The sequence below is a fragment of the Onychomys torridus genome, unplaced genomic scaffold, assembly GCF_903995425.1.
Source record: "Onychomys torridus unplaced genomic scaffold, mOncTor1.1, whole genome shotgun sequence".
In the NCBI taxonomy this organism is placed as follows: Eukaryota; Metazoa; Chordata; class Mammalia; order Rodentia; family Cricetidae; genus Onychomys; species Onychomys torridus.
The window spans coordinates 360,177-381,564 of NW_023413700.1; the positions used below are offsets into that span (position 1 = coordinate 360,177).

Genomic DNA, 21,388 nt, shown 5'->3' on the forward strand with positions numbered 1-21,388 from the left:
CAAATAAAATCCACTCTTCAACTGTATAATAGTTCGATTTCCAATGTCTGGTTGCACTTACTATCATCTGGGCCTCCAAACGGCTTGGGGCACTTCTCCAGCTCCATCCTCTGAGACACACAGCTTACCGTCCAGGCTCAGGATGGCTCCACTCTATAGCTCCTGCTGTTCATGTCAGTCATCCCACAGTGCTGACATCAACCACAATGCTGGGTCTTCTGCTGCAACTAGGCTTCATCAATGCCTCTGACAGACTCTCTTCATGGTACCAAGTATCAAATTCTCTGTATGATTCCTTTAATTTTGGACCATTAAGGGCTAGTGTACTTACACCTTCACCAATGGCATCTCCTGGCTTCTCACAGTGCCAAGCCTCATCTAGAATCCATGACCAATTCATGCCTTCAAAAACAGTACCACATGGGTGACATGCACATCACCAAATTTGACTGCCAGTATGAAATACAACTGCTTCTGGGATACAGCATCCATGAGCTCTCAGGAACCACTTCTCAGAAGATTTCAACTCAACAATGCTGGGCTCCTCATTTGTTGTTGTTGTTGTTTTGTTTCTTTCGAGACCGTGTTTCTCAGTGTAGTTTTGGTGCCTGTTGTAGAACTAACTCTATAGCTCAGGTTGGTGCTGAACTCACAGAGATCCAACTGGCTCTGCCTCATAAGCACTGGGATTAACAGGGTGCACCACCACCACTGTGGGCTATTCTTAATCACCACTAATTTCTCAATGCCAGCCAACCAGTATCCAGTATTTCAGTAAAACAAAGGTTTCACTATAGTTGTTCAGATATTTTGTTAATTGTAGATGATTATTCAGCCCCAGCTAACCAGGGAGACAGAATCTTAATTCAGAATAACAAATGGCCCCAAAAGATTCTTTAAACTTCCCTCTGAAACTTCACAAGCCATGTTCCCATCTTCTGCATTGCTCTCAACATTATTATATTCCAAGCTACTAGAGTAGAGCTTGTTGTTCCATAAATCCTCAAATGATTTTCTAATATACTGTTTTAAAGTCCCTCCATAGTACTCCTACAAAACAACATGGTCAGGTCTGTCAAAGCAAGACCCCACTCCTAGTACCAACTTGTCTTAATTAGAGTTTCCATTGCTACAATGAAACAACATGGCCAAAAAACATGTTGGAAAGGAAAGCGCTTATTTTGCAAACACTTTCACATTTGAGTCCATCATTGCAGGAAGCCAGGACCAAAATCAACTGGAACTGAGGCAGAGGCCATGGAGAGGAGATGTTTACTGCCTTGCTCAGCCTGCTTCCTTATAGAATTCAATACTACCAGCCTAGGAAAGTCACCACCCACATTGAGCTCGGCCCTCCCAGTCAATCCCTGATTAAGAAAATGCCCTATAGTTGGATTTCATGGAGACAGTTTCTTTCTAGGGTGGTAGGAGGGTTTAAGACAGAGTTTTTTATGTAGCCTTGGCTATCCTTTAACTAAGTCTGAGGACCAGGCTGGCTTCAAAGTCACAGACATCTCCAAGCCTATGCCACCCAAGTGCTGGGATTAAAGGTGTACACCACCTCCACCAGCTTGAAAACACTTTATTAATTGAGGTTCCCTCCTCTCAGATGATTTTAGATTGTGTCAGACTGACAAAACACTATCCAGTGCAGGGTACTTGAACTGAAAGGAGAAGTGGACACATGCCTCATTCCAAACCCAGAAGCAATATCCAGTGGGTAGCCAGCTGCTACTGAAAGTTTAGTTTCCTCCAAGGGAGTCTCCCTGGGAAACCAACCATGCTAAAGGGGAGAATGCATGTGCAACTGTGGATGGCAACAGAAAATGAACTCAGTGGCTTCTTTGGATGTTTCTTATCTTACAATATCATGTCAGGGTGTTTTACTTTCTTGTTTGTTTTTTGATGTTTTTAATCTTGTTTTTGTTGTTTAGTCTTGTTTTGTTTTGTCTTCTCATCTTTTTCTTCTCTCATTTTACCCTATTGGTTTCTTTGCATAAGTAGAATAGCTATCACTTTACAGTTTTAATGGGACTGAGAATGTGCTAGCAAGTGGGTCTCTGATTTATCTGACTCTTCTTGGGCTCCTTTCCTTCTTTTGGTTTGTTTTGTTCCATCTAATGTGTTGTTTTTCTTTTATCTTAATATATTTTATTTTATTATTATCCCTTAGAAATCTGTTTCTTTTTAGTGATAGACAGAAAGGGTTTGGATTCTGGTCTCTGTGTGTGTGTGTGTGTGTGTGTGTGTGTGTGTGTGTGTGTGTAAGAGTCCTTAGAGGCCCAAGAAGGACATTGATCCCTTAGAGCTACTATTTCAGGTTGGTGTGAACTACATTTTATGAAGGCTGTGTATTGAACTCTGCCACTTTACAAGAGCAGTACATGATTTTGTCTACTGAGACGTCTCTACAGATTTTGCAATATCTGTTTCTTGAAACATCCCTCTCGCTCCCAAGTTCTACTTCTCAAACTCCAAGGATGCAGCAGGATTCTGTAGTCTTAACCCTATGAGGGGTAGCATTGCTTTGCCCTCATCTGCAAACATGAGGTCACAAAATTCCTTCAGTTTCTCCAATAATCAATTGCTGTCAAAGTCTTACATTCACTAAGATAGCAATAGGAAACCTCTGAGTTGAGTTAATCTCAAATCTTATTACATATTACAGACAAAAATAACATTTCCACTCATCAGTAAGGTCCAAAAGTCAAGTCCTGTAAACACAGGTGGCTGAGTGGATGGTTATGGGAGACAATATTGATAAAAGTAGTATACATGATACTGATAAACAACATCGTTAGAAGAAGCAGTGAAAGTCACTAGCTAGTGAATAACCTTGCATTGTATTCTAATTGGTGGTTCTATACCAACATTACATTTGTCAGTTAAATTTTATGAAATTTGAGTTCTGGAAAATGTTTTCTCCCTTAACTTTTGAAGAGAATTTCTCTCTGGTCTTAGCAAAATGATGTAGCACTTGGGGACAAAGACACATCCCAGCAAGCCAGCACTGGAGGCTAAGATGGAGAAGACCTCCACAGCCACCATGACCTTGCCCTTAGTGCTGTGGTAGACAGGGAGAAAAGTGACCCAGACACTGCAGAAAAACAGCATGCTGAATGTCAAGTATTTGGCTTCATTGAATGTGTCAGGGAGATTCCTGGCCAAGAAAGCCACAGTGAAGCTCCCCAGGGCCAGAGAGCCCAGGTATCCTAAGACAGAGTAGAAAGCAGTTACTGAGCCCTTGTTACACACAATGATGATGTGGCCATGTTCTGAGTGTGCATCAATGTCAACAGAGGGAGGAGAAGCTCCCAGCCAGATTGCACACAGAATAATTTGGATGACAGTGCAGAAAGGAATGATGTAGGTTGGTGCCCCTGATACCAGGAGCCACTTCATCCTTCTTCCAGGAGTAGTGACTTTGAAGGCCAAAACCACAGTAATGGTCTTGGCCAACACAGTGGAAACAGCCACAGTAAATACAGCTCCATATGTTATTTGCTGCAGGATGCAGGTGATTGAGTTGGGATGGCCAATGAAGAGCAAAGAACAGAGAAAACAGAAGATGAGGGAGATGAGCAGGATGTAGCTAAGAGTGAGGTTATTGGCCTTCACAATGGGAGTGTCTTGGTGCTTCACAAAGATCCCAAGAACCAGAACTGTGAATGCAAACAAACACAAGGCCATGCAGGACAGAGTAAACCCCAAAGGGTCATCAAAGGCCAGAAAGGTCACATCTTTGTACAGACAGTGGTTCTGCTCTGCATTGGCATACTGGTCCTCTGGACACTTCATACACTGATCCACATCTGATGCAGAAAGCACAAGTATTGTGAGTGCAACTTCAGCTTTTCTTATTGACTTGCCACGCCAGTGTATTTCAGAAACTTTGCAACATCCAAATAGTTTATTGTTAAAGATGTAATTGAGACTTTTCTGAAATGCAATGCTTCCATTTCATAATGCCTATCTCCTTCAAAGAGAAACACAGATCCTAATGAGACACTATAACATGAATCTTTCTATGTGAATTAGAAGTGATGCCCTCATGAGAGTTGGAGACTTGGTCTTATCCAGGATGAAAACTCGTATAGCTTTTTTTTTAATTCCCATATGATCATCACCAAACACATGAGTAGCCGAGCAACAACAAATAGGATCTAGTGCGTGTGTGCAAGTGCATATGAATGTGAAAGCAGTAAATGAAAAAGAGTGCTTGAAAATAGTAAATGAAGAAGAGCTCATGAGTTTCAGAGTTTTTGTTGCATGTGATGTGTGGGAAATAGAATTGGGAGAGAGGGAGGTTCTATAATCTATGATATCCTCAAGAAAAAATAATTAAATTAATTTAGTTGTGTCCTCATGAGGGAATAGGGATAACAAACAGTTTATAAAATAAGATAATCTGAATATTAAGTTAGAAAACTCTACATGTACATAGCACCCATAAGTCTTGTATTTTGTATCACCACCTTTGTGAGCTCAGTGCACCTACTTCCTTATTTCCTTAGATATGAGACCTGTGTGGGGACCCACCCCCACATTTTCCCTTGGTTATTCTTGGGGAGTGAGAGATAAGAGATTTAGATAGAAATTTAGAGGAAAGAGAGAGAGACAGAGAGATAGAAACACAGGATAGCCTCAGAAGTGCCTATTCCTAATCCACCAGCCCAGCACTTTATTCCAAAGGGCTTTTATATCAATGCCAAGGGTGGAGGCAAAAACCACCCCCTTATTAAATATAACAAAATGTAGACCCTACCAAACAGCTAGTACCCAGGTCTGAGGTCCAATCATCCTCTTATGCAGACCTGCTGGGAAGGCAAGCTCAGATATCACTAGGAATGGTCTGTGGAATCCAACAGACCTGGGGTCTATTAATGTACTCAATGGTGAAGGAGTTATTGGCAAAAGAGCATGAACAAGACAACATGAGAACTCCCAAGTGAGAGTGGTAACATAGAATATTTGAACTGAACAATAATACCCCATCATAAGTTGCAATTTACACCAATGCAAGTAAGGGAAATATGATTGTACTTGTGCTAAATTGTGGATAATAATGGAGAGGAATATTGTGCTTCCAGGATTTTAAGTCATTCCATGAATAAACGAACCAACATTATGGCCAGGTATGACTACATTTTTTGTTTGTTTTTCTTTAAGGGGCTGGAAAGACGGCTCAGCTGTTAAGAAAAAGGTCTGCTCTTACACGAGGTCTAAGTCCACTTCCGAGAACATGTGAACAACCATTATACATGCCCTTTATAGTTATTATATTAAATCAATTTTATTACAATATTTTTTTAAACATGTGTGTGAGTGTTTGATTATGGGTGTGTGTGTGTATGTGTGTGTGTGTGTGTGTGTGTGTGTGTGTGTGTGTGTGAATAAAGTGCAAATTGTCAAGAAGCCATCTTATAGGAATTGGATCCAACTCATTCCAATAGGCTTTCTGTGATGAATTCAGGTCGTCAGACGTGAGACAAGAGATTTACCTGCTAACTCTTCTTGTTGACCCTAAATACCTTTTTTTAAAATCTTTTGTTATTTATTATGTATACACAACTCTGTCTGCATATATGCCTGCACACAAGAAAAGGGCAGCAAATCTCATTACATATAGTTGTGAGCCACCATGTGGTTTCTGGAAATTGAACTGAGAACCTCAGGAAGAGCATCCAATGCTCTAAACCACTGAGACATCTCTCCAATGCACCAATTGTCTTTATTAACGATTGGCAATAAAAGTTCAAAGCAATTCTGGATTCACCTTTGCATTTGGATATCTCCAAAACAATAACCAGTTGACTTATATGGATTGTGTATGCAAACTATCATTGGAATAATGGTGGCTGTTTCTCTTTACAACAAAACTATTTTATCAATATTATTGTGATATCATTGCTAGTGTGTACAAAATCGTAAGTGGGACACCTGTCTTTCTCTGCATCAAGAGTCCATACTTTTCCCCATTTTTTTATATATGAAATCAAGAACTGTCTTCTGTTTAGCTGTTTCTAGTAATTTTACCCACAGTTACTATATTTAGTCAGCACAACCTACAACAGCATGAGTGTCAAAACTCTCTGAAAATCTCCCTCACATGGAAGGAACAGCACTTGCATCATACCAAAGTTTCATTAGCAGGCTCCCATTACAGCCTTATAGTACCACTCTGAATTCACATCTTCATGCTGTCTTCCCCACTTACCTGTCACCTAAATGACAACACAAAATACCAGCCATTCATTAAATGCTGTATAAATTGCAAGCCAACCACCATACAATACTTATTTACAATTCCAACACACGGTAACTCAATATCTCTCCTTTTCAGCACTGTTTGTGGGCAGTGGAAAGAACAAGTTATGTAGGAAAGGAATAGATATTTCTTGTGTTGTAAAAGGGCCATAGAACTTATTAGGTACCCAGACCCTCCCTAGCTCAACTGACTCCATGATGGAAGTACAACTCAGACTATAAAACTCACTACCTAGCAGCACCACCTTCCAAACTGAAGCAAAGGCCTAATCCATTATAGTCCTTATAGTTCTAGGAATGTCTCACAATGCACTAACTTTGCTTTTCAGCTTCTGTAGATCTGCTTCAGGCCATTGTTCTTGGTAACTGAAGTATGTCAACCCACAACATGGTTCTTTTGCTTGAAACCTCACCCTGAGAAAGGCTCAGTGCTACACTGGAGTCCTAAATATCAACTGTAGTTGACAACCAGCTAATGAATACTTTATTTGACTTAAACCTATGTCTGAGCAAGCTTCTCTGGTGAGTAGCACACAGCAGTGCTGCACCCTTCTAGGCCCCTTCAAAAGTGCAGTGTGGATAACAGAATTCAGTCAATGTGAAGGATTTCTCCCTGCAGTAAACACATACCTGTCTCATTGGAAATCTCATTTGCTGGGCAGGGGATGCAATCAAAACAGCAGGCTGCCATTCCCTCCTGATGGAATTTTCTGAATCCAGGCTGGCAATCAACACTGCACACAGCAGAGGGCATCTGAGGAAAATCAGGCAGATGCTGGGCCAGGAGCTGACTACTCCTTCAATATTTATAGCATCTCATCATGTGAGTTGTTTACAAGTTTTCTTTCTATACATGACCTGACTGAACACATTTCTTTCAGTACTTTATAGAAGGCAACACATGAATATATGAGAAAGAATTAATGAAAAGTTGAGGTGATTTGAACTACTAAAATTTCAGGAAGATCTAGGAGTATATGTTGTGTGACCACTGGAATGCCTGAACTGAACACCCCACCAACCCATTGTGTAGCTTAGCTTTTTCAACTTGACACAAAGCAGAGACACAAGAAAATAGAGGAATTTAATTGAGAAATTGTCTCTGTCTATTTGACCTCTTGTCATATTGGTGAACTACTTTTTTAGTTGCTCATTAATTCTGTGAAGCACCATCACACTTCGTTCCATTTCTGAATATTTTGGAAATGCTTTGAGTTCCTCTCCTTATAGTACAAGGTTATCATATGTTTTGTCTTATAGAAACTTATTTTGTCAAGAAACGTCCTGTTTATTTTTTATTATAATTACTATATTTGTGTTTTAATTTTACACATCATCCATGGGTTCCCATGTCCTCTCCCATCAAGCCCGCACCTTCACCTTCCCACAAACCCCTCCGCTCCATTCCCATCTCCTCCAGGGCAAAAACTCCTCTGTGGATTCATTTAAAAGTGGTGGATTCAGTACAGGCAGGTCTAGTCCCCTCCTTCCAGTCTGAGCAAAGTGTCCCTGTGTAAGCCCAAGGTTCCAAACAGCCAGCTTATGCACTAAGGACAGGTCATGGTCCCACAGCCTGGATGCATCCCAAACAGTTCAAGCTATTCAATTGTCTCACTTATCCAGAGGGCCTGATCCAGCTGGGGGCTTCACAGCCTTTTTTTCATAATTCATGTGCTTCCATTAGTTTGGCTATTTGTCCCTGTGCTTTTTGCAATATTGGGCTCAACAATTCAAGCTCTTACAGTCCCTCCTCCTTCTTCACAATTGGACACCTGGAGCTCCACCTGGGGCCTGGCTGAGAATCTCTGCATCCACATCCATCAGTTATTGGAAGCAAGTTCCAGCTCTACTGGTAGGGTGTTTGGCCATCTGATCACCAGACTAGGTCAGATCAGGCTTTCTCTAGACCATTGCCAGCAGTCTACAGAGGATGGATCATTGTGGATTTTTGGGGACCCTTCCAACACTCTACCTATTCCTGTTCTCATGTGGTCTTCATTTATCATGGTCTGTTATTCCTTGTTCTCCCTTTCTGTTCTTGATCCAGCTGGGATCTCCTGCTCCCCTAAGCTTTCTTTCCTTCAAATCTTACCCTTCATTACTCCCACTCTTGTCCAGGTTGTTCATGTAGATCTTATCCATTTCTCTGTCATTGGGTAATCCCTGTGTCTTTCCTATGATCCCGTTTTCTAGGTAGCCTCCCTGGAGATGTGTAGCAGTCCAGTCATTATTATTTTACATCTAATATCCTCCTATGAGTGAGTACATACCAAGTTTGTCCTTCTGAGTCTGGGCTACCTCACTCAGGATGATTTTTTCCTAGATCCATCCATTTGCCTGTCAACCTCCTGATCTCATTGTTTTTCTCTGTTGAGTAGTACTCCATTGTGTATATGTACCATATTTTCTTTATCCATTCTTCATTTGAAGGGCATCTAGGCTGTTTCCAGGTTCTGGATATTACAAACAATGCTGATATGAACATAGGTGAGCAAATGCCCTTGTGGTATGATTGAGCATTCCTTGGGTATATGCCCAAGAGTGCTATAGCTTTTTCTTGGGGGAGATGGATTCCCAATTTTCTAGGGAAGCGCCATATTGTTTTCAAAAGGGGCTGTACAAGCTTGCATTCCTAACAGCAGTGGAGGAGAGTTCCCCTTGCTCCACGTTCTCTCCAGCATGAGCTGTCTTCTGTGTTTTTGATCTTAGGCATTTTGACAGGTGTAAGGTGGTATCTCAGAGCCATTTTGATTTGCATTTCCTGGATAATTAGGGATGTTGAGCAATTCCTTAAGTGTCTTTCAGCCATTTGAGCTTCCTCTGTATAGAATTCTCTGTTTATTTCTATAGCCCATTTCTTAATTGGACTATTGGGCATTTTGATGTCTTATTTCTTGTGTTCTTTCTATACTCTGGATATCAGCCCTCTGTCAGATGTGGGGTTGGTGAAGACCTTTTCCCATTCTCTAGGCTGTCGATTTGTATTGTTGACCATGTCCTTTGCTCTACAAAAGCTTCTGAGTTTCAACAGGTCCCATTGATTGATTGTTTCTCTCAGTGTCTGTGCTACTAGTGTAATATTTAGAAAGTGATGTCCTGTGCCAATGCGTTCAACAGTACTTCCTACTTTCTCTTCCATCAGGTTCAGGTAGCTGGATTTATGTTGAGGTTTTTGATCCACTAGGACTCAAGTTTTGTATATGGTGACAGATAGGCATCTATTTGCAACCTTCTACACATTGACATCAGTTATGCCAGCACTATTTGTGGAAGATCTTTTCTTTTTTCCATTGTACACTTTTGGCTTCTTTGTCAAAAATCATATGTTCATAAGTGTGCAGGTAAATGTCAGGGTCTTCAATTCGATTCCATTGGTCCACATGTCAGTTTTCATGACAGTACCAAGCTGTTTTTATTACTGTAGCTCTACAGTAGAGCTTGAGGTCAGGGATTGTGATGCCTCCAGAGGTTATTTAACTGTACAGGATTCTTTTGGCTATTCTGGGTTTTTTGTTTTACCATATGAAGTTGAGTATTTTATTCTTTCCCGATCTGTGAAGAATTGTGTTGGTATTTGATGGGGATTGTGTTGAATCTGTAGATTGCTCACTCCATCTATGATGATTAAGAGTTTTGCTGGGTATATTAGTCTGGCATCCATGGTATCTTAGTGTCTGCATTATATCTGTCCAGGTCCTTCTGGCTTTCAAAGTCTCCATTGAGAAATCGGGTGTTATTTTGATGGGTTTGCCTTTATATGTCACTTGGTCATTTTCCTTTGCTGCTCTAAATATTCTTTCTTTATTCTGTACATTTAGTTGTTTAATTATTATGTGGTGTTGGGATTTTTTGGGGGATCTAGTCTGTTTTGTGTTCTATAGGCTTCTTTTATCTTCATAGGTATTTCCTTCTTTAAGTTGGGAAATTCAAAATATCCTTTCCTGAACATGTCTGTGAAGCACTCTCACTACTTCCTGTATCTGGGTGGCCACATTTCCCCAGGATTTGGTAAAATTTTAGATGTCATTTTATGAGAAAAACCTTTGGTTCTCTCACATGTTGTTCTCCTCCTGTGCCTGTGCTTTCTTAATTTGGTCTTTTATTGGTGTCCCCTAAGTCTCTTGTGTTTTCTTCATTCTTCCTTGTTGTTTTATCTTTGTCATAGTTTGAATTATAATTCATCTGTTTTGTTTCAAGCCCCAATAGCCTGTCTTCTACTTTGGGTATTATTTTAGTAAGGCGTTTTATATAGTTTGTTATTTGAATTGTTGTGTCTTTCATTTTCAAACTGTTAGTATGAGTTCCTCATTATTACTGTAACTTTATTGAATTTGTGTCAAATCCTCACTCAATTTCTTATGGTTTGCAAGTGTTTGTGATTGAAATAAATTATCCTTAGAGGTAATTTGTATGCTCTTTGATTTCTGGAGCATTCTTACAATTATTCTTTGAAGTCTTTGTTTAGGATGTCATTGAGTTCACTGTCATGTAGCCTATGATTTTGTCATTTGAAGTCCTGCGGCCTCACTGTTTGCAAGTTTCATTTTTGCATTACAAGTTGCATATCTAGATTACAGCACATATTGGATTGTTTTTAGTTCTCCCTCTCCTTTTGGTCGATGTTTTTTTAATGTTCATTCAAGTTAAGCCTGGTAGAAGCAGTCTTGTGATTTCATTGCTCACATCTGATCTAGTGGTAAACGATGGTAGCTAAAACTTCATCCTATTTGTTCTGTTCTCTGAGCATAATTTTCTCATCTCTGTGACTTTATCTGAGCAAATTGAGATATCATTTCAGATTAAGTTTACACACTCTCTGGAAGTAAACACCTTTCAAACTCAAAAATAGCACTGTAGTAGGCAATGTAGTGTAGATACTATAAAATCAGACACATCAGAATCAATACCTATGATATATCCATGGACACATAGTGAGATATTTTGTTTACAAACTTTCTCAAAGCCAAATTATGATGACTATGAGTGCCTGTCCAACCTGAAAAGGAAACAATACAAATCTTTTTTGTTTGTTTGTTCATTTTTTTTGTTTGTTTGAATGAGTTATGCAACAATTAAGGAGTAAAGAAACGCTCTTCTAATGAAAGATTCCTTTAGAAATTATGATTCAGGTCTGGAGAGATTGCTTAGCAATCTATCACACTTGCTGTTCAATCCCCCACTCCTAGACTTAGGCTCAAAATTATCTTCAGTTCCATGGAACACAGAAATATACAGGTAAAGCATCCATATTCAAAAAGTCCAAAAAAGTTTTATTTAATAAAATATCTAAGATGGCCCAAGAAAATGCAAATGTATTGTAAGACAAGTAGGCCATTTAGGACCTCCTAGTCAAAGTGCTTGAATAAAATTATGGAATATAAATTAATGACTTGTATGTATGTTTTGAGTTCCAAATCTTTCCTTACAATTAGCTTCAGTCTTTTCTACATGCAGATTAGAGATTCAACAGCAGAAACAAAATGCAATAGACAGCAGTCAGAAAGGTTCCAAGAGAATATGGATAACATTACTGGGAATAATATGAAATGTTAGTCACATCTAGATTTATACTTATTCATAATGCACAGAGTTTCTGATATGATAAAATATACCATAACATTGTCTTATATTTTCAAAAAGTTACCAAAAAAATCATACTCTTAAAACCTGAAGGGAAGAAACATCATCTAGAAGTTTAAAATTGAGTCTTTACATGTTCATCCATCTAATTTCACTGTCACAGAAAAACCCAAATGGCCACACTTGACAGTGGTTACATCTGTGATATGCACATCAGTACATATTGGTCAGACCCACCTGTCTAGCTCCTGTGGCCCACTCTATCATGTCTTCATATAAATGGAGCTGTTGACCACGTGAAAAATAAGTCTTAAACTCTCCTATTTTCACCTTAAAATCAACACCATGGGGAAAACTCCAAATATGGAAAATGCCATACTCTGCTTGCAGTTTTTCTTTCTGATTCATATTTATTACATCTCCAACAGGATTAACAAAGTGCATATTCTTCAGAAATCGGTGAATCTGAAAGATAGTAAACATTCTTCAGTGCATATTCCCTTATGTTAAGTCTGAAAATCTGTTCTGACTTCATCCTATGGCAACTTCATTGAAGGTGCCGAAGGGAGAACCACAATGAAAGCATGTGAATAAATAAAGTCATTGTGTTCTTAGAATTTTTGTTCTTTCATGGCAAACCATCAAACACAAACACAGACATGCACACAACCATCAAATATAAATAGGCACTACTCATGCACACACACACATACACACACACACACAACACCCACAATTCCACACAGATACCCACGCAGAGGAATACACATAATCAGCAAAAGTCATTAAAACACATGCACACTAAAACACACATAGAGAAAGACCTAAGCAACCAAATACAGACACAGATACAGAAATACACAGGAACATAAAGACACAAAACACACAGAGAGAAACACACCAATTAAAAACATTCACCAGAGACATATCTACACACAACAAATATATGCTCACATACACAGTCACTCACAAACATAGAAGAGAGACATTCATATATGCAAAGTAGCACATCTATACATGCACACAAAAGCGAAAAATGATTTTAGACACCCATAAAGACACAAACACGTACACAGAAACAAACATAAAGACACACAGGCAACCAGACACAAATATACTCACACACAGGAACACAATTAGATATTGAACTGAACCTCAGTACTATTTCCTGTGATATTTTTCTCAGAGAATCAAGGAGGATAAGGTTTCCAGAGCCTACAGTGGGGTCAGAATCAGGTGAGGACAGTAATACAAACCATGACTTATAGTGAACACCACATACATGACAAATATAGATGTCAACATGTGAGAGACTCTTAAGAATATAACATTGATGAGACCAAGTACAATTCATTGGAGGATACAGTACCTGTAAGCAGTCAGAATCCAGTTCTCTCAGAGTGTTCATTGGCTGTTTTTCTACTTGTTGAAGAAGCATTTCATGGAGAGCATGGGCCATAGCATACACAGCATTGTATATATCATAAGCATCATCACTAAAAGCCATGTCAAAAGTCTGAAGCATTAACCATTCCAGCGAGAGGTTTGATGAGCAGTTCTCCAGTGTCTTACAGTTAGATGTTGGGCCTTCACAGCTAAAGCACATCCACCCCAGTCCTGCCAGAGATATGTCTGTGTATTCGGAAGGATTCAATTTCTGAACAAAATTTTTAAAACCAGAAATATCAGCATGGTGGTGTGCAAAAGCAAGAGTCCCATGGAATGAGTCAAGGCTGAAGTCCCTCTTACTTGTAGTGACATCCCACTGAGAGGTGGTGACCCATATTCTCTGTATACCCTGTGATACCCACATTCTAAAGCACACAGCTAGAATGCTGTCTGTGTCACCATAGATGATAACAACATTTGTGGATGATGTCTCAATTTGGTTGTTATACCCCTCAGCTCTTGACATGTATAACTCCATGTTGACTGGGATCATGATCACAAAGGCTAAGCAGAGTCTTTTGACTTCAGTTTCTCCTCTCAGATCTGAGAGAAATTGGAGACCCTGGTCATCATCTGAGATGGCCAGCCCAACCCAGTTCCAGTAGAAGTGAATCATCAAAGAGACCATGGCCAGGGCCAGAGCAGTGTCCTTGGGGGCCATCTGATACAGATTGGGAAACTGTTCATGATCACTCAGGATAAGATAGAAAGGTCCATAGGTGAGCTGAAGGACATAAAACACAGGGAACAGCATGAGGTAGACAATTTTCAGAAATCTCAATGGGAACCCTGAGGTGTGTGAAGCACCAGTTTGAAATGACAGGAAGGGGAATGTTTTGCTATTACTACAGGTATACTACACTGATGGAAATATGAAAAAATAACTTTCTACAGTTTGTTCAAGGAATATCCCTTGACTGCTAATTCTTCTTCTCATCTACATATCAAACAATGAATTGGGAATGTCCCTTTGAGTGGCTGATTAATTACACATCAACTTGATTTACATGAATGTGAAGCTAATCTACTCCTTATACTCTCCTCAGCCTCAGGCTAAGGAAAATAATAAGATTCCATACTTTCCCACCCAAACAACCTCACCTGTGGATTTTTGAAGAAATGCAAAAATTGTGCCAAACTCATGGATGGTGCTAACATTGGTCCTGTAATCATTACGTGACATTTGCTCACATCTTCACAGAGGTAGTTAAGGGGAAGTAAATGCATTGCTGCAGCATAGAGTACTAAATTTTGAAATGCTTGTTTAACATGGTTATTGTCAGTGAAGAAGTCATATATGAGAGACACATTTGGTAGAAGATATAGATTCCTGTTTATTTCCTCCACAGCAAAAGCCAAAGGCAGAGCAAACTGATCATTGTTAGTTGGTATTCTGAAAATAAGGGCAGGGGGTTTAGTAAGTATAAGGCTCTGTGGATTAATGCTTTGTAGTTAATACAAGGATTATCATGCATTCGATGTTATTTTCAGATATAGCTTGACAAATTCTCCTGTGTTGTAAGGTTGGAAATACAGGAGATGCTTGAGAGCTTGAAAACACTTAAAAAGTTGATGAGAGTGGATGTCACAAAATAGACAAATGTGTTCTTGTCTACTTTGATGGAGAATTTCACTATGGCTATTTGAGTACTCAATGCACATTTGATATATGATATGTGTGTGTATCTGTAGGAAGCTTGAGAATAACATTTTGGGGGGCAGAAGAGGAAGCTAGATCCTGCAGAGCTGGAATTTTAAGTGGTTTTGAGTTGGCAGCCAACATGGGTGGTTGAAACTGAACTCAGATCCTTTGACAGAACTGCAAGTGCTCTTAACTGCTGACTTGTGTCTACAGCCCCAGTTTATTTATACTTTCTATATTCTACATATTCTTCAGTCTAGTATAGCCAGTAGATATAGTTCTAGCTGTGTGTAGGCTGCCTCTTAACATTCTCATTATATATTTGAATGCAAACAAAATTAGTGTTATGCAATCACACTTGTTAAAATGTGGTCTTTATTTCCTGAGTTATTCTATATATTTAGATGTTTTCATTATCTCATTCATGCTTTCTGGACTTACACAAATGTCTTTGATACACTGGGACATGATTTTGGAACTGGACAATGGTTTGGAGATACTTCTTTCGACCTCTGGATGGAAGGTTTTAACTAGCATTTCTTCAATAGACTGTCTCTTCTCCATTTTATTTATGGGGGGATTGCTTACAATTAAATTGACATTTTTCTTAGAGTGCATTTTGATAATGTTTTTCTCTTCACCCAATTCCTCCTCAACTGTCTACCAACCGACTTTTGTATTGTTTTTTCAATATTTTTCTTTAAAGACAAAACCAAAAAGTAGAGAAAAGTCAAAGGTCAAAGAGAACAAACACCCCAAAGGTGATTAGGGATTTAGCTTAGTGGTAGAGAACTTGCCTAGCAAGTGCAAGGCCCTGAATATGTTTCTCAGCACCGTAAAGAAAAAACATAAAAATTAAAATTAAAATAAACATCAAACTAAATAGACATCTTTTTCCATAAGCTGCTCTGTGAAGCATCTCCTATGACAATTAGTCTAGACATCAGTTAATGAGTATAGAGGAATATCATTAGGAATCATTCCATTGACTTTTTGCCATTCAGGTTTGGTTCTGTCCTAGGTCTCTGGGATATCCTGATTCTGAGTCCTGGTCCTCAAGGGGGATTTCCTCTCACGGGAAGTGGCCCCAGCTGTGCCAGTCATCTGTTGGTCCCTCACAAAATTTCTGCAACATCTATACCCCACATATATTGTAGGTGTAGCCAAACCTTGAGCAGAATATGGGGAATACTTCAGAAGAGGGAGAGAACAGAGTGTAGGACCCAGTGGTGTCAAGAGCATCACAAGAAAACACACAGAATCAACTAACCTTGGCTCAAAAAGGCTCACAGAGACTGAAAGAACAACCAGGGAACCTACATAGGACTGACCTAGACTCTCTGCTTATATGTTACAATTGTGTAACTTGGTCATCAAGTAGGACTCCCAGCAGTGACAGAAGGGGGATGTCTCTGACTGTCTTGCCTGCTTTTAGGATCCATTAATCTTGCTAGTTTTCCTGTTCCATCCTTGGTGGGGGAATACGTGCCTGATCTCACTATAGCTTGACACACCAGGACTCAATGATATCCATGAGATTCCTGCCTGTATCTAAAGAATAACAGTAAAGGGGGATTAGATGTGGTGAGGTTGAATGATAAAGGAGAGGGGACCTAGAAAGAGGGAGGGGAGGGGAAACTTTGCATGGAATGTAAAAATCAAGAAAATAAATAAAAATATAATAATAAATATAAAAAATGAAAAAGGAACAAATGAACAAAGACTGAGTTAAGCAAATTAAGACAAAAAGTCTACAAAAATACCATTCTTTCCATTTTGTGTTATCCAACCACTCCTGTGCATGGCACTGGTCCTGAAATGTGTTTAATAATGTACTAAGTGATACTCCACTGGAGAAAACAGATTTTTCCTTTCAAAGCACTATCTATTTCACATAACTTCTTTGTCTGAGGTGAGAATTGGTGCCTACTTGCTCCTCCAAATTATGAGACACCATCTGAACTTGTACCATTTGAACCACAAAGGCCTTGAGCGTGCTCACACGGTCTGGGTAAGCTTACAGAAGTATCAGTGCCATTGTATCTGGAAGACACTGCTTCCTTGGAGTTATCCATCACTTTTGACTCATAATTCTGTCCTGTCTCCTCTTTGGTATAGATCTCTGAGCCTTGAGTTGAAGGAATTGATAAGACAACCACTGAACAGTGTGTGGTCCAAAGTTCTTCCCTCCTCTGCATACTGTGGCAATTGTAGATTTCTGGGTGAGTTGCCTTCTACTACAGAGGAATCTTCCATGGTGAGAGCTAGGTGATTGCAATGACCAATGAGTATAGCAGAATACATTAGGATTGTTTTTGTTGCTGAGTTTCCTTAAACGGAATAATATTATAGATTTTCCCCGAAACATTACTGAAAAATATGAAATGTTAGTCACATCTAGATTTATTACTATCATAATGACAGATTCTTAGATGAAAATTACCATAACATTGTCTTATATTTTCAAAAAGTTACCAAAAAACATACTCTTAAAATCTGAAGGGAAGAAACATCATCTAGAAGTTTAAAATTATGTACATGTCATCCATCTAACACCTGTCACAGAAAACCAAATGCCACACTACAGTGGTACATCTGTGATATGCACATCAGTACATATTGTCGACCCACCTGTCTAGCTTCCGTGGCCCACTCTATCATGTCTTCATATAAATGGAGCTGTTGACCACGTGAAAAATAAGTCTTAAACTCTCCTATTTCACCTTAAAATCAACACCATGGGGAAAACTCCAAATATGGAAAATGCCATTACTCTGCTTGCCAGTTTTTCTTTCTGATTCTATTTATTACATCTCCAACAGGATAACAAAGTGCATATTTCTTCAGAAATCGGTGAATCTGAAAGATAGTAAACATTCTTCAGTGCATATTCCCTTATGTTAAGTCTGAAAATCTGTTCTGACTTCATCCTATGGCAACGTTCATTGAAGGTGCCGAAGGGAGAACCACAATGAAAGCATGTGAATAATAAAGTCATTGTGTTCTTAGAATTTTTGTTCTTTCATGGCAAACCATCAAACACAAACACAGACAGCACACAAACCATCAAATATAAATAGGCACTACTCATGCACACACACACATACACACACACACACAACACCCACAATTCCACACAGATACCCACGCAGAGGAATACACATAATCAGCAAAAGTCATTAAAAACATGCACACTAAAAACACACATAGAGAAGACCTAAGCAACCAAATACAGACACAGATACAGAAATACACAGGAACATAAAGACACAAAACACACAGAGAGAAACACACCAATTAAAAATATTCACCAGAGACATATCTACACACAACAAATATATGCTCACATACACAGTCACTCACAAACACAGAAGAGAGAGATTAATGTATGCAAAGTAGCACATCTATACATGCACACAAAAGGGAAAAATGATTTTAGACACCCATAAAGACACAAACACGTACACAGAAACAAACACAAAGACACACAGGCAACCAGACACAAATATACTCACACACAGGAACACAATTAGATATTGAACTGAACCTCAGTACTATTTCCTGTGATATTTTTCTCAGAGAATCAAGGAGGATAAGGTTTCCAGAGCCTACAGTGGGGTCAGAATCAGGTGAGGACAGTAATACAAACCATGACTTATAGTGAACACCACATACATGACAAATATAGATGTCAACATGTGAGAGACTCTTAAGAATATAACATTGATGAGGACCAAGTACAATTCATTGGAGATACAGTACCTGTAAGCAGTCAGAATCCAGTTCTCTCAGAGTGTTCATTGGCTGTTTTCTACTTGTTGAAGAAGCATTTCATGGAGAGCATGGGCCATAGCATACACAGCATTGTATATATCATAAGCATCATCACTAAAAGCCATGTCAAAAGTCTGAAGCATTAACCATTCCAGCGAGAGGTTTGATGAGCAGTTCTCCAGTGTCTTACAGTTAGATGTTGGGCCTTCACAGCTAAAGCACATCCACCCCAGTCCTGCCAGAGATATGTCTGTGTATTCGGAAGGATTCAATTTCTGAACAAAATTTTTAAAACCAGAAATATCAGCATGGTGGTGTGCAAAAGCAAGAGTCCCATGGAATGAGTCAAGGCTGAAGTCCCTCTTACTTGTAGTGACATCCCACTGAGAGGTGGTGACCATATTCTCTGTATACCCTGTGATACCACATTCTAAAGCACACAGCTAGAATGCTGTCTGTGTCACCATAGATGATAACAACATTTGTGGATGATGTCTCAATTTGGTTGTTATACCCCTCAGCTCTTGACATGTATAACTCCATGTTGACTGGGATCATGATCACAAAGGCTAAGCAGAGTCTTTTGACTTCAGTTCTTCCTCTCAGATCTGAGAGAAATTGGAGACCCTGGTCATCATCTGAGATGGCCAGCCCAACCCAGTTCCAGTAGAAGTGAATCATCAAAGAGACCATGGCCAGGGCCAGAGCAGTGTCCTTGGGGGCCATCTGATACAGATTGGGAAACTGTTCATGATCACTCAGGATAAGATAGAAAGGTCCATAGGTGAGCTGAAGGACATAAAACACAGGGAACAGCATGAGGTAGACAATTTTCAGAAATCTCAATGGGAACCCTGAGGTGTGTGAAGCACCAGTTTGAAATGACAGGAAGGGGAATGTTTTGCTATTACTACAGGTATACTACACTGATGGAATATGAAAAAATAACTTTCTACAGTTTGTTCAAGGAATATCCCTTGACTGCTAATTCTTCTTCTCATCTACATATCAAACAATGAATTGGAATGTCCCTTTGAGTGGCTGATTAATTACACATCAACTTGATTTACATGAATGTGAAGCTAATCTACTCCTTATACTCTCCTCAGCCTCAGGCTAAGGAAAATAATAAGATTCCATACTTTCCCACCCAAACAACCTCACCTGTGGATTTTTGAAGAAATGCAAAAATTGTTGCCAAAACTCATGGATGGTGCTAACATTGGTCCTGTAATCATTACGTGACATTTGCTCACATCTTCACAGAGGTAGTTAAGGGGAAGTAAATGCATTGCTGCAGCATAGAGTACTAAATTTTGAAATGCTTGTTTAACATGGTTATTGTCAGTGAAGAAGTCATATATGAGAGACACATTTGGTAGAAGATATAGATTCCTGTTTATTTCCTCCACAGCAAAAGCCAAAGGCAGAGCAAACTGATCATTGTTAGTTGGTATTCTGAAAATAAGGGCAGGGGTTTAGTAAGTATAAGGCTCTGTGGATTAATGCTTTGTAGTTAATACAAGGATTATCATGCATTCGATGTTATTTTCAGATATAGCTTGACAAATTCTCCTGTGTTGTAAGGTTGGAAATACAGGAGATGCTTGAGAGCTTGAAAACACTTAAAAAGTTGATGAGAGTGGATGTCACAAAATAGACAAATGTGTTCTTGTCTACTTTGATGGAGAATTTCACTATGGCTATTTGAGTACTCAATGCACATTTGATATATGATATGTGTGTGTATCTGTAGGAAGCTTGAGAATAACATTTTGGGGGGCAGAAGAGGAAGCTAGATCCTGCAGAGCTTGAATTTTCAGTAGCTTTGAGTTGGCAGCCAACATGGGTGGTTGAAACTGAACTAAGATCCTTTGACAGAACTGCAAGTGCTCTTAACTGCTGACTTGTGTCTACAGCCCCAGTTTATTTATACTTTCTATATTCTACATATTCTTCAGTCTATTATAGCCAGTAGATATATTTCTAGTTGTATGTAGGCTGCCTCTTAACATGCTCATTACATATTTGAATGCAAACTTAATTGGTGTTATGCAATCACATTTGTTAAAATGTGGTCTTTATTTCATGAGTTATTCTATATATTTAGATGTTTTCATTATCTCATTCATGCTTTCTGGACTTACACAAATGTCTTTGATACACTGGGACATGATTTTGGAACTGGACAATGGTTTGGAGATACTTCTTTCGACCTCTGGATGGAAGGTTTTAACTAGCATTTCTTCAATAGACTGTGTCTTCTCCATTTTATTTATGGGGGGAGTGCTTACAATTAAATTGACATTTTTCTTAGAGTGCATTTTGATAATGTTTTTCTCTTCACCCAATTCCTCCTCAACTGTCTACCAACCGACTTTTGTATTGTTTTTTCAATATTTTTCTTTAAAGACAAAATAAAAAGTAGAGAAAAGTCAAAGGTCAAAGAGAACAAACACCCCAAAGGTGATTAGGGATTTAGCTTAGTGGTAGAGCCCTTGCCTAGCAAGTGCAAGGCCCTGAATATGTTTCTCAGTTCCATAAAGAAAAAACAAAAACATTAAAATTAAAATAAACATCAAACTAAATAGACACATTTTTTCATAAGCTGCTGTGTGAAGCGTCTCTTATGACAATTGGTCTAGACATCAGTTAATGAGTACAGAGGAATATCAT

At 39.0% G+C, this 21,388-nt stretch overlaps 1 protein-coding gene across 3 annotated transcripts; it reads right to left on the reverse strand.

Annotated features, from left to right (window-relative positions):
• Window positions 1-2,892: 2,892 nt before the first annotated feature.
• Window positions 2,893-20,145, reverse strand: LOC118576423 (vomeronasal type-2 receptor 116-like). Of its 3 annotated transcripts, XM_036176683.1 has the most exons (6): window positions 19,934-20,145; window positions 18,646-18,700; window positions 13,217-14,020; window positions 12,085-12,312; window positions 6,898-7,021; window positions 2,893-3,812 (listed from the first exon to the last, which is right to left on the reverse strand). In XM_036176683.1, the coding sequence occupies exons 1-6, from the start codon at window positions 20,002-20,004 to the stop codon at window positions 2,893-2,895; spliced, it is 2,202 nt and encodes a 733-aa protein (XP_036032576.1). In that variant the 5' UTR covers window positions 20,005-20,145. The 3 variants fall into 3 exon arrangements, with proteins under 3 accessions (XP_036032576.1, XP_036032575.1, XP_036032578.1); XM_036176682.1 differs by lacking the exons at window positions 18,646-18,700; window positions 19,934-20,145 and adding an exon at window positions 14,398-14,682 and having other exon boundaries at window positions 13,217-14,029; XM_036176685.1 differs by lacking the exons at window positions 18,646-18,700; window positions 19,934-20,145 and adding an exon at window positions 14,398-14,511.
• Window positions 20,146-21,388: the final 1,243 nt, after the last annotated feature.

What these genes read in the sequence shown, in the direction of transcription:
- LOC118576423 (XM_036176682.1), bottom strand. Translation starts at nt 14,523, where the DNA reads ATGCATTTACTTCCCCTTAACTACCTCTGTGAAGATGTGAGCAAATGT. An exon ending in TGGATTCTGACTGCTTACAG is followed by an intron (nt 12,313 to 13,216) that starts GTACTGTATCCT and finishes ACTATCTTTCAG; the next exon opens with ATTCACCGATTTCTGAAGAA. An exon ending in TGAGATTTCCAATGAGACAG is followed by an intron (nt 3,813 to 6,897) that starts GTATGTGTTTAC and finishes TTTCTGCATCAG; the next exon opens with ATGTGGATCAGTGTATGAAG.